The sequence below is a fragment of the Colias croceus genome, chromosome Z (genome assembly GCF_905220415.1).
Source record: "Colias croceus chromosome Z, ilColCroc2.1".
Classification (NCBI taxonomy): Eukaryota; Metazoa; Arthropoda; class Insecta; order Lepidoptera; family Pieridae; genus Colias; species Colias croceus.
The window spans coordinates 9,904,170-9,917,558 of record NC_059568.1 but is presented as its reverse complement, the minus strand read 5'-3'; the positions used below and the strand labels follow the sequence as shown (position 1 = coordinate 9,917,558).

At 31.7% G+C, this 13,389-nt stretch overlaps 1 protein-coding gene across 3 annotated transcripts; it reads left to right on the top strand.

The window, feature by feature from the left end:
• The first annotated feature begins 3,232 nt into the window (after window positions 1–3,232).
• LOC123705243 (solute carrier family 35 member F6) lies at window positions 3,233–12,776 on the top strand. Of its 3 annotated transcripts, none has more exons than XM_045653940.1 (9): window positions 3,233–3,266; window positions 5,678–5,760; window positions 7,085–7,231; window positions 7,367–7,516; window positions 8,057–8,204; window positions 9,256–9,420; window positions 10,284–10,448; window positions 10,737–10,863; window positions 11,296–12,776. In XM_045653940.1, exons 3-9 carry the CDS (start codon window positions 7,085–7,087, stop codon window positions 11,489–11,491), a joined length of 1,098 nt encoding a protein of 365 aa, XP_045509896.1. In that variant the 5' UTR covers window positions 3,233–3,266; window positions 5,678–5,760; the 3' UTR covers window positions 11,492–12,776. The 3 variants fall into 3 exon arrangements, with proteins under 3 accessions (XP_045509896.1, XP_045509898.1, XP_045509897.1); XM_045653942.1 differs by having other exon boundaries at window positions 3,252–3,270; XM_045653941.1 differs by lacking the exon at window positions 3,233–3,266 and adding an exon at window positions 5,471–5,512.
• The last annotated feature ends 613 nt before the right edge of the window (window positions 12,777–13,389 follow it).

The following is a 13,389-nucleotide window of genomic DNA, read 5'->3' as shown; positions in this document are numbered from 1 at the left end:
TATAATAATTATATTATTTTTTATTATTCAAAATATATGAATGCGAATAGCGGTAGTTTTTAGTCGAGAATACGGGACATTTTATTTTCATCATGGAGTTCACATAAATTAAATCGCTAGCGAAAACGACTATGACGTTTTTAAGCTTTATAAAAGTAACAAAATAATGTATTATGCTTATTAAAATAATCTAATAATGATCATGAACCTTTAGTGCACTAGGTATACAAATAATCACATTCACGATCGAAAAATCAACCAGCATTACCCTGAAGATCTTTTAGCCATTTTACCGTTTTACCAATAAAAATGGCAAATTCATTTTCAAAATACTGGCAGCATACGTTGAAGTTTTGTATTCCTTCATATCTGTAAAATTATTATTCGTATAAAGAAATAAATCAGCCAAAATATAATCTACAGAAAACCTGTTAAACGATGTTTCATCTTTTTTTTTTCGGGAACAAATTTTACAGCGTTTTATTATCACAAGACAGCATTATTTTACTTTATTAGAGCCATTTTAATAGGCAACATTTGACAGTTCAACAAAATTCAACAACGTAACCTAGTAACGACGACATAGAATAACATGATATTTCGTTTTGTTTGAACTGCACATTTGCTTAACTTTTTTCAATTATGATTACATATTTATAATAATAATGACCGATACAAGTAATTTTAAGATTTTATTTTACTGATAAACCATACTAAACATAATAAACAATTTCTGAATCGAAGAACTGACGTCGCTACAATTTTGTGTCAATAAACCTTTTTTCTTTTTAAATAGCAGAGACGTTACTCTAAAAATCGAAATCTGACATCTAGAATCGAATGCATTGATTACTTGTGAATAAAAATCATCATAAATTAATAAATTCGATTGACAAATGTTTCAAATACGTATCGATTAATTCACTTTAATCGATGTTTTTAAGCAGGTTACCTCTCTTCGAAGATAAAATTGATAGACGTCAAATGTTGCCTATTAAATTGGCTCGACTATAAAATTGCAAACCCTTTTTGACGTATTGCATGACACTATGCGCTATAGCACTGGTGCAGCGACGTATTTGCTTTTGATTTCGTATTTTCTTTGACAAGGGCGACGCGACGGGCGGTTGTCATGCTCCATCTGTACTTTATTTTGTAATCTAAGATTTACGTTATCTATTTATTTAGATAAAAGAAAGTCGTGTATATTCCAACACTTATAACTCGAGATCTGCTGAACCAATTTTCATGGTTTTAGATTTGTTGGATTTGTCTCCGTCCAGAATAGCAGAATAAATCATAAAAACAACAAAAACTAGACGAATAAATATTTCCCCAAAATTTTGATTTTCGTATATTACGTCAATCATTGGTTTTTTTTTCTGTTATGGCAAGAAGATAACCATTTGCCAGTGTCTGTGGTGCACCCCACAGAACTATATCGAGATAGAAGGAAAGAGTGTACGTACCTCGCGTGGCGAAAAGACGATTAATCATCGTCTTTGCTCGCCACGATGCTCAGTCCGCTCTCGACCGCTCACCGTGTGTGACGTACTAATGCAAACAGAAAATGGCCCCGTGCTCGATAATTAACTGTGCAAACACCACCAAAAAATTTGAAGGTGTCAATGAAAATATTTCCTTTCACCGGTAAGTACTTTTTGCCCTAAAATATCTGTAATTACTTATAAAACAAATTATTTATTTTTGTGCTCCGTATTAATTTAATGTAAACGCCAAACGGTAACGGAATGATGCTACTTTTCCATTACAGCTTTAATTTAACACGCCAGACTGGACATGCATTGAAAACCAGCAATGAAAATAAAACATTCCAAACTGTCGAAACGCGGTAAAGGTTGATTTCTCATTTTTCTGTCAAAAGTAAGGATATAGAGTAGTACGCCACGATTTTCAATGCCGATTTCTTAGTCGATTCAAATCGATACCTATTGAAAACAGAAAAATGATAATTATTTTTTAATCCTTTAATATTATTGTTAGGTATATCGATGGTTTAAAACATATTTACTATATACTTAATGCAAATTTGTTTCAGTTTTCCGAAAGATTCTCTTGTGAAAAATAATTGGAAGGAAGCAAAGGGTCGTAAAAACTTGTTTCCTACGAAACACAGTCTGATTTGTTCCATACATTTTCATTTTTCACGAAGATTCGTTTACTGGCCCATCAAAGTTTCGGCGAATAATGTTAAGTGGTTGATAGTTCAGGATACATCGCCCATTTTTGCAAGTGACTACTATCAAGCTAATTTTCCGTTTGTAGCTTTATTTTGATGAGACGCCCAATAATTTCGTGTACGAAAGTCTCGATTGTGGTAGCTAACAGAGATAACAAGGATAAAAATTTTTGATTTGATGGTTCTCAAATATTTATTACTAACTGAATTTTTTTTTCGGTTCAATCTCAAGATAATTACCTAAATTATTCGAAAAAATATTTGTCCTACAAAATCTATGGTTGGTTCAAAGAGTCCCCCTTTCCAAAGTGTATCGATAACGAGGTCATCATAAATGATTACTAACAAGCTGATTTTTTTGTTTTCTCTTAGTTAATGTTTATATAATTCAACAGACATATTGTCCTACAAATTGCGTAATAAATATTTGAGAACCATCAAATCAAAAATTTTTATCCTTGTTATCTCTGTTAGCTACCACAATCGAGAGTTTCGTACACGAAATTATTCGGTGTCTCATCAAAATAAAGCTACAAACGGAAAATCAGCTTGATAGTAGTCACTTGCAAAAATGGGCGATGTATCCTGAACTATGAGGAGTTCCTTCCGTCTCCATCATTAGCTCAGCACCATGATACTAGAATTTTATATTGTCACCTGACTTGCACATGTATGTAAAATTTCAGCTCAATAAGTTGAGTAAAACTACTTTAATATTCAATTGCAAGATTTGACCCGAACATACATACATACATTCATATACACATGCATATACATACAGTTTAAGTTAATAAAAAGCTTGTAAAAATTAACATACATTTTTATTCTCATTCTTCTGTCAAGGTCAAAATCGATTCCCAATTCGATTCCATAAAATGTTTTAACTACCTACTTACTTAGTTTCGATTTATTATTATAGGAGACAATTATTTTGACGTTGTGAACATCACTATTCACTAAAAGATTCGCGTGACGTCAAACTTCAAAGTACCTACGCAAAATGTTACACAGTATGACAGTACACACTACACTTACACGGCTTACACGCTTGGTTCTCATCAACAGAGTAGGTACATTATTATAGAGCGTTTTCACATTGTCCGGTCCGATATCGGATATCGGAAGCCGATAGCCGATATCCGATATCGGACACAATTTGCCCTTTCACATTATCCGATAATATCGTCCCGATATCATGAGTGTTGCCAGAAACTGGAAAAGTAGATATATGGAGAATTAAAAAAAAACAGTGGATGCATTTATGTTACAAAAAATAAACTTTATTTTAAATAAAATAAATAGTAATAAATAAACTATGTTTTTCAAACCGGTTTAATCTGCTGACTGCGGAGTTTGGATTTGTACCCTCTGCAGAGTCAGAATCTAGTTTCAATATTCAATTTCATTGTGAGGCTTGTTTTTTTTATATGCTGTTTTTCTTTTTTTAATAATAGAACATGTTGTGTGGTCGTAGTGAATTTTAGAACTTTTTTATATTAAATCATGTACGACTGTTATGTTCATAAACAAATAAAATAAAATAAAATTCAACTCAGTATTAAAGCGACGAAACTGGCAAATATAAATTCAAATTACATTTACAAATGTAGGTGCTGTTATTACAATTTTATAGTGCTAATAATAATATATACAGGGTTACAGGAAAAGTCGATGTAGATCCGTTAAGGGCATGTAGTACACATCATTTCTGAATGATTTCACTAAATAACCTCCCATCCTAAACTTAACCGTTTTCGAGATATTCGAGTTTTAATTTTTTTTATGAAAATGCCCAATTTTTCGGCTATTCAATTGAATATTTTGAATTTTTTTGACTCTTATGATTATTTTTTTGGTTTTTTACATGAAGAATGAGATGCTTAATTACCTCAATGACTAAAATTGCACGTGCACGTGCAGATGTTTTTAAGCATATCTGCAGAGCAAGTGCCATAATAATTTTTTGAGATATCCAGAAAAGAAAAATATATTTTTATAATTTGTACTTATTTTCTTAAGTTTCGATCGTCTACTATGACCTATTTAGTTAACTTACGTGCAATTTTAGTCATTGAGGTAATTAAGCATCTCATTCTTCATGTAAACAACCAAAAAAATAATCATAAGAGTCAAAAAAATTCAAAATATTCAATTGAATAGCCGAAAAATTGGGCATTTTCATAAAAAAATTAAAACTCGAATATCTCGAAAACGGTTAAGTTTAGGATGGGAGGTTATTTAGTGAAATCATTCAGAAATGATATGTACTACATGCCCTTAACGGATCTACATCGACTTTACCTGTAACCCTGTATATTATACCTATAAATAATAGGTAGAATGTACATCATTCTACCTATTATCTGGGTGTGCAAATATTAAACGAAATAAATTAAACTAAACTAATTCTTCGTTGTCACAGATTCCGCAATGTAATAAATTCTTGAATGTCATAAAATTGTTTCTCCATTAACTATTTCGTCAGTTTCTTCTAAAATATGTCATACTATTTTTGTTGATTTATTGTACATGTTGGAAAGTGGATTTATTGTACATTTTGATACCTCGATAACATAATATGCAAATTTACTTTTCCTTTCTTAAAATATTCTGGGTAGTATTTAACAAATATTATAACTACCTCTTTCTTTCCAAGCTAGTACCTATTTGAAAAATCAGTAGATCACCCGAAAAATCATAAGGTCTAGCAACACTGGTCATCATGGCAAACTATAATAAAAAACTTTATTTGTTGTATTTATTATATTTGAGACGTAAAAAAAGATATAGATATTTTTGTTTACTTCAGTTCAGCCAATTGCCGTATAATATAGGACGGTATTAAAATAGCTCCCGTAAAAATAGTATTTTTAATGCCTTTAAATACTTAAATGAATGTTTTCTTAATAAAAAGGTTTAAAGTAAATGAAAGGATTTTTTTTTACATTTAGCGCCTAGAAATGACTGAAAATACACAAACTAGTGCTTTTTTTGCTGTTGGTATACTACCTTTTCGAAAATTGAGTTGGTAACACTGAACATTATCGTCCGATAGTTCACGGGAATATCGGTGTTGGCTCCGATATCCGATATCGGACCGGACAATGTGAAAGACAGGTACCTAAATCATACATTTTACTTAGCCTCCGATATCGGATATCGGCTATCGGCGCCCGATAGCCGATATCGGACCGGACAATGTGAAAACGCTCTGAGGTTCTCATATAAATCGACGTACTATTTCCTTCTATCTCGATCACAGATCTCGATATAGTTCTGTGGTGCACCCTGCAGGCGGCAGTACATACAGTAGTACAATGATTTGTATTTTGTAAAATTATTAATGAATAGAAATTCGTACATATATGAATTCACGTAGTATACTGTGTATCATATATATACTTTGCATTATAAACGTGACACTAATCATGACGTCGCATAATTAATATTTTCAAGTGTAAATAACTTCATTGTTACAATCTTGCCGAGCATCAATTTATAAGTATAACAGCGAAGCCGATCTGACTGTTTGTCACAAGGGAAACATCAATTAAGTGAAGGTTAGTTGCTCTTTCTTGTTATTTATTACTTACTAGCTTTCCGCCTGCGGCTTCACCCGCGTTTTCAAAGAAAAACCCGCATAGTTCCCGTTCCCGTGGGATTTCCGGGATAAAACCTAGCCTATGTTACTCGTGGATAATGTAGCTTTCGAATGGTGAAAGAATTTTTTAAATCGTTCCAGTAGTTTATGAGCCTATTCATTACAATCAAACAAACAAACAAAGTTTTCCTCTTTATAATATTAGTGTAGATTAGTGTATGTGTAACGTCAAATATTGTTGAAAATAAAACATTGGTGCAATTCTATGATGACGTGGAAAAGTTTAATTATACGCAAATATGCTTTTTATTTATTGTGAGAGGCTTAATAAATAGGTATTTTTTGTTAAGCAAATCATTTTTAAATATAATTTTTAGGCTGGCTACTTCTAATAAACGTACTTACTTATTTACTAAACACTTAATAAACAAAGACAAAAGAATCAGAAGTTTATGTATTTAATATAAAAACTATATTACTATACCTACTTAGATTAAAACATCTACACTAATATTATATAGAGGAAAACTTTGTTTGTTTGATTGATTGTAATGAATAGGCTCATACTGGACCAATTTTGATGAAATTTGGCACAGATAATCTTTAGACCCTGAGAAAGAACAAAGGCTACTTTTTATTGCGAAATATGTACCAAGGGCGAAGCCGGGGCGGACCGCTAGTACTTAATAAATAGAGCTTTGCGAAGATTGATACCAATCTTTTTACGCTTTTTGTTTTTATTATCAATATTGGAGAGAATTTAATTCTCTACAACTTTTCTGAGTTTTGCACCTAATTGTGCTTAAAATGTCAGCACTAATAATATTTTTATTGATTTTGCCAAAAAATACACATTGTAATTGTTATGTATGTTGGGTTGTATAATAATAGAAAGCAATTAATCTCAAGTATGTCCTTTATTTCATGTAACAATTGTAAATAGTAATTAACAGAAAAGGATTGTTTAAAATGCCGTGTATAAATGTAAAATCAAAGATGTCTTCCCGAATAACAGTGTTGCCAGATGACGCTGTGTGTACCACAGATTATTATCAATGTCCAATTTATGGTGCCAACAGTAATCTGAAACTACAAATACATAATTAGACAGTATAGGTATCCTCTTTTATAATAAAGTAAAAGTAAAGCAATATTTTTACAATGAAGTAATAGTAACTTTAAAAAAAACAATTCTCTAAAAACCTGGGGTGTTCCAAGAAAACATTATAAAAAAATGTTGCTGTGTATTTGATTATAAATTTAAACATACATTTTTCTTTAAGATGGCTTGGACGGGATATCAGAAGTTTTTAGCCCTAATGATGGTTGTCACTGGCTCCATCAACACTTTGAGTACAAATTGGGCCGATCAAATACATTCCAAAGGTTCTGATGGACAAGAGAGACTATTTAATCATCCATTTTTACAGGTAGTGTTTGTGTTTATATTACTTGGTTATGTTATATATTTTTTTTTTTCTTAAATAAAATACAAGTACTACCCTGATCAATTTAAAACTTATTCAACTTATATCATTTGTTCACAAAAAGGTTTCTTTTTTTAGGCATCTGCAATGTTTCTTGGTGAAATATTATGTTTATTGACATTTAAATTGATTTATTTTAAAACAAGAAATACTGGTGGACATTCTCTTACTCAAGGAAGTCAGAACTTTAATCCCTTTATACTTATGCCTGCTGCTATGTTTGATTTGGTATGTAAGTCCTTTAATTTTGTTGAAAGTATTATTTGCTAATTTTATATCTTTTTGAAGTGAAACTTTGAGAGTAAAATTTCAAGGTCGCGTCATGAGAATACTGTCTCATCATGAAGTAAGGCGACGATTTTGGTATCTTTGAATCTTGCCAATGAAGTTTCACTTCTGACACGTGTGCCTGGCACACACGCTCTTTTCTTTTGACCCTTCCAATGAATGTTAATAAATAATACCTATTAAAATGCGTAGGTTTAATAAAAAATAAAATCAAAATCACTACTGAATAACTAATTTCTGAACCTAGTAAAGATATAGGATACATAAATAATCATCAAGTGTGAGTTCCTATTGAATTTTGTAATTACATTTGAGCTCATTGTTTCCGAGTACAAACTCAAAATTACGAAGTCTTACAATTTGTAATTTGTATCAATTTTTATTATTTATCAGATTTTGCACTTTGAATTAAAGGGAGGACTTTGAGAGTTAATATACAATTTATATTAGCTAAATTTAAATTACTCAAATAAATTCCAGATTGGAACATCAATAATGTACATTGGTCTCAACTTGACATACCCCAGCAGCTTTCAGATGTTTAGAGGATCTATAATTATATTTGTAGCAGTCCTCTCGACAACATTCTTAGATAGATATATCATAAGACGTGAATGGGTTGGAATAGGTAATGTCTTGTATTATTATTCTAATTCTAATCATTGTTATTTGTGAAAGTTTATGACGCAATGTGTAAAGTGGTGGTGCAGTTTAACTTAACTTTATAGAATCACTGCATACTTACTTGAGTCTTCACTTAAAAAATAAATGCCTAACAATAAAGTTTAGGTAGCTTGTTATCAATTGACATTTTCATTAAATTCATTAAAAGTTTTAAGTAAGGTACTACTTACTCTATTTGACTAAACAAGTCCCGTTACAAAAATAATTATGTATGTTATTTTTCAAAATTTTCCTTGCAATTTTGATTTAACAATATTGCTAAGTAAGAAAGGTATGCAATAATAATCTAAAAACTAACATTTATGTTCAATCCCTCTTTTTTATACAGTATAATTTGTTTATTTGCACTTTTTTTTACATGTTTATTCATCGCTTTGCACAATCAAATTGTTATTTCATGCTAATTAATAATGTGATACATGTTTGCATCCTTATTTCTGAATCAGCAGTAATTCAAAACATACAGTCCAACTGTAAACATATCATGTTATGATAACATTTCTCATTTGTACGGACAAATCAAGGTTTATATGTGTGCAAATGAATACATATTATTATCTGTCCTTTGTATCATTGATAACATTTGTTTAATTGAGTTTGAGCATTCAATAAGCAGATGTATCAAAATGAACGAAATATTTATGAATATTTGATTAAAAATATTTTCTACTGTCAATCCTTAATCCAAATGATTCATTTAAACTATATTATGTTTATAACATTAACAACCAATAACCTCAATAGTTCTGTACTATGGATATAAACCAGCTGCTATTGAATCATTTGTTACTATTCTAGATCAAATAAATATTTAAAATGAATCACTACAAACAGCTGCTACCAAAATGTAATTGTCATTGATATTATCAAACTAAGTTATCAAAGTATGTATTTCATGCACATATCCCACGAATAAGACTTAACACGAAACCTTTTATATCAATAAAGTAAGTTCAATCTGTTAGAGAGGATTCCAAATGTTTTATATTCCACAGCAAATGTAACAATAGGCCTTGTTATTGTGGGTCTTACCGATGCTCTGTACCAATCTCCCGGGGAGACTAAAGGGAGGAACAGTCTGATAACTGGTGACTTGCTGATTATCGTCGCACAAGTCGTGTCTGCTTGTCAAATGGTGTATGAAGAAAAATATGTTTCTGGTAAGATTCTGCAGGATAGATGTGGAATGGACTATTTCAAAACTCATCATAAATTTCTAGTATTTTTTCTTACTTGTTATGTTTATATAAATAATCTAATTCTATAAAATAGGTTTAACCCGGTCAAATTAAGCCAACAAAGAGAAGTTATTTTTTTTAAAGGCTCGTTATTTCTCAAAAACTAGCTCTTAGAAAAAAAGTATTGATACCTTTTTTGTAGAGAATTTTGAGATCTACAATTTGAGGTCTGTAGTAATTTTTTTGATAAAACTTACCGTTTACGAGAAAATAGCGATGTACAATTTTTACTCTCAAATTTTCCTTTTTATTATGTTTTAAACAATAATTTTTCTAACTATCAGCTTGATGGTAATTAATGTAACTTCAAATGTATATATTGACCGGGTAAGTTATATTATCAGCCTTATGTAAATTAGCATTATGTAAATCAAAATAGCTTAAATCAAGAGTATTTAGGTATTATCATAATGTATTATTGCTTTGTATTCATAGTCAACAAGTAAAAAATAAATTTAAATATAAATAAGTAACTAAATTTGAAATAAATCATAGTGACAAGAGAAGAGAGTTGTATTCCATTTCCTTCTGTATTATTTTATGAACCTATTATTATAAATGCGAAACTAACTATCTGTCTGTCGGTTACTCAATCACGCCTAAACTACTGAACCAATTTGCATGAAATTTGGTATGGAGATATTTTGATACCTACCCGAGAAAGGACATAGGCTACTTTTTATTGCGATATATGTACCACGGGCGGATCCGGGGCGGACCGCTAGTTGCTTATAAAATGACACAATTTATAAAACAGAATACTTGATCATGATTGTCTTTCCCAGGGTTGAACATACCCCCTCTTCAAGCCGTGGGATGGGAAGGGGTATTCGGATTCTCAGTACTGTCTGTTCTGTTGGTGATATTCTACTGGGTGCCAGCTCCTCCCCACTTCGGCCACAACCCGAGAGGAACTGTGGAAGATGCTATAGACGGTCTCATACAAATTGGTAAGGAATATTATCTGAGTAAACAATTTTTCTCTCTATGCTCATATTAAAAGAGGAGATTATTTGTTAGGATGAAACTAAAAATTGACTCGATCGATTTTAATTATTTCCTGAAAAGTTACATCTTACTTTGTAATATAGGCGATCTACTAGTTATCCCGGCAACATTCTTCTGCCTTTCTCTTGACACTTCAGGCAATATAAATAGATGTTGGCCGATTCTCCGTAAATTAACATTGTGCCATGAGATTTTATATACATATTTTATAGAGATGTATTTTCTTTCAGGAAACAGTCCATTATTGCTGTTTGCTGTGATGGGCACAATCGTGTCCATAGCGTTCTTCAACTTTGCCGGGATCAGCGTCACCAAAGAGATGTCAGCCACTCATCGGATGATATTGGACTCCATCAGGTAAACGTCTCATCTTACGTACATAAATAGCTTTTGAAATTGCACTGCACTGCAAAACAATTATACTGGTCTGCAAGAAATTCAACCTCTGGTGACAGACAGTGATCTTTGACAGTGGGCACCAGATACTCTTTTTTAAGTTTCAGTCAGCATAATTTCATTATTAGAGTATTACATATCATCGTCAGCCCATTATGTCCCACTGCTTTCCGTAACCGTTTGCCTTTATCCACCACGCTGGCCAAGTACGGGTTGGCCGAAGTCACATATCGTCAAACTTCTTTTTTCGACTTATCGATTTGAAGTTTTTTTATTCGTTAATTTGTAATTGTATCTAGTAGTGTGGAATTGTGTTTGTTTTAAAAAAGTTTTTTTCTGTGTGACAGTTCGTCTTTGTTAAAATCTGATTATTATTATATGTTCGTATTTCAGGACGCTGGTGATCTGGGTGGTGTCACTTGCCGTGAAGTGGCAAGTGTTCCACTGGCAGCACATCATAGGCTTTGCTATTCTCATCGCAGGGATGTGCGAATACAACGGCATATTGCCTCGCTGCTCCTTCAGAAGAGCCCCAGAAGACCAGGATAGGGTGGTCAATACTGAGGCAGATAGGCTTGAAGAAGCCTAAAAGCATTCTTTGAAAAAAAAGTACGTGTGTGCCGAGCACAAGAGTCAGAAATGAAACTTCTTTGTCAAGATTCAAAGGTACCAAAATCGTAACGGCGTCATAACGTGGTGGCATTACCATGACGCTACCTTGAAATTTTACTATCAAAGCGCTTAAAAAAGTTTGACTTCAAAAAAAAATTTATGTGCTCTGCACACATGACTTATTGGCAACCGGAGAATGGGTATTATGTATACAATGTGGTTGAGTCCCATTAACCCGATCCCTGTTTATGATCGCGCTTTGACTTGTCTCTCTGTTGGTCAAACAAATAAAATACCAATATGATTCTTTGTAAAACCAAGGTTTGAGGTCCAATATTTTGAAAAAATTGTGTTGAACATTTTTAGTACCTGGGTGTTCATTTAAATAATATATCTTCAACATTTTTTTTATTTAAAGATTAGTTTTTTTTTTCCATAGAATAATCTCTTTCGTGAGGGACTAGATGACCTGATATAAAACGTCTGTTGCTTAATTGTTTGCTCAAGATTAAAAATATATTTTTTAAGCATTATATCTATCGCGACTAGTTAAGCTATAAATGTGAATTTAGTATTACTGAAATTATTTTCATATCATACTAGGAAAATAGCAAAGATTTATATCATAAAGGAGTTATACATTATATTTATAAAATTTTATTGCAAATTTTGTATGCACCATTTGTAAAAAAAGTTTTATAAGTATTAATTAAGTGCTATGCTCATATATTAAGATGCAATTATTCCTGGCGCGAAGTTTCTCTTATTGGAGCTAGCGCGCAAGAGCAACTTTTGTCTCCGCAACTATTTTGTCTCTCCCATCAACTCTATGGGGAGTTGCGTCGCTACGTGCGCGCACTTTCATACTAGCCCATAGGTGGGAGAGACAAAATAGTTGCGGAGACAAAAGTTGCTCGTGCGCGCTAGCTCTTACATTTTAATGTTGGAGTCTATTGATATCTTACTTTTTCCTTTTTTAATTTTGTATTTTGTACAGATAGATATTTACAAACTTTGATATTGTTGTTAAATCTCAATATTTTTATATTAAAACTCACTTACACTGACCAGTGAAAAGTGATTATACTATACGTTTAGAAGTAATGGTGCGTATTAGTTATGTACAAAATATTATTGTAGTATTTAGTAGAACAATTTTAATTCAACTGTGATTATCCTTCAAATGTTTAAAATGTAAGTCATAGTACCTTGTAATTATCAGTTGAAAATGATTAAATAAAATAAATGGAATATGAAATTAATCCTCTCCTTTTTACTATATATCTCCTTTTTACCTCATGAAAATGTGCCCATATTCCATTCTAAATTTATTCCAATTTGAGTACAACTTAATTGATCTTTTTGCGCGACGCTTATTTTAAGTTTTATAATACACTAGCGGTCCGCCCCGGCTTCGCCCGTGGTACATATTTACGTTTTCTCTACATAAAAACCATCCTCGTACTTCAAGGAATCTATTAAAAAAAGAATTATCGAAATCGGTTCAGCCGTTCTCGAGTTATGCGCTTATCAACAAATTTTGCGATTCATTTTTATATACATATAAGATTATAGTTGCATCTTAAAGAATGAATTAAAAATAAAGTTTTTGCTCCAGTCTACAGCCTACAGTGAATTGCACAGTTACAACCTACAGCTTTCAGTAAAGTTTTAAAACAAAAATTAATGCGTTAAATCATAATCGGTTCGGTACAGTTCACAAATCGATATCCGCGACTTATAAGCTAACAGTGTTAATCTTACGGTAACATATTAAACTATATAATATTCTACGCAAATAATTCAAGATTGGAGATGATTTGGCATAGGACTGGTAATACAAGAATTCGTTTAATAATTTGTTAAATGAATAGA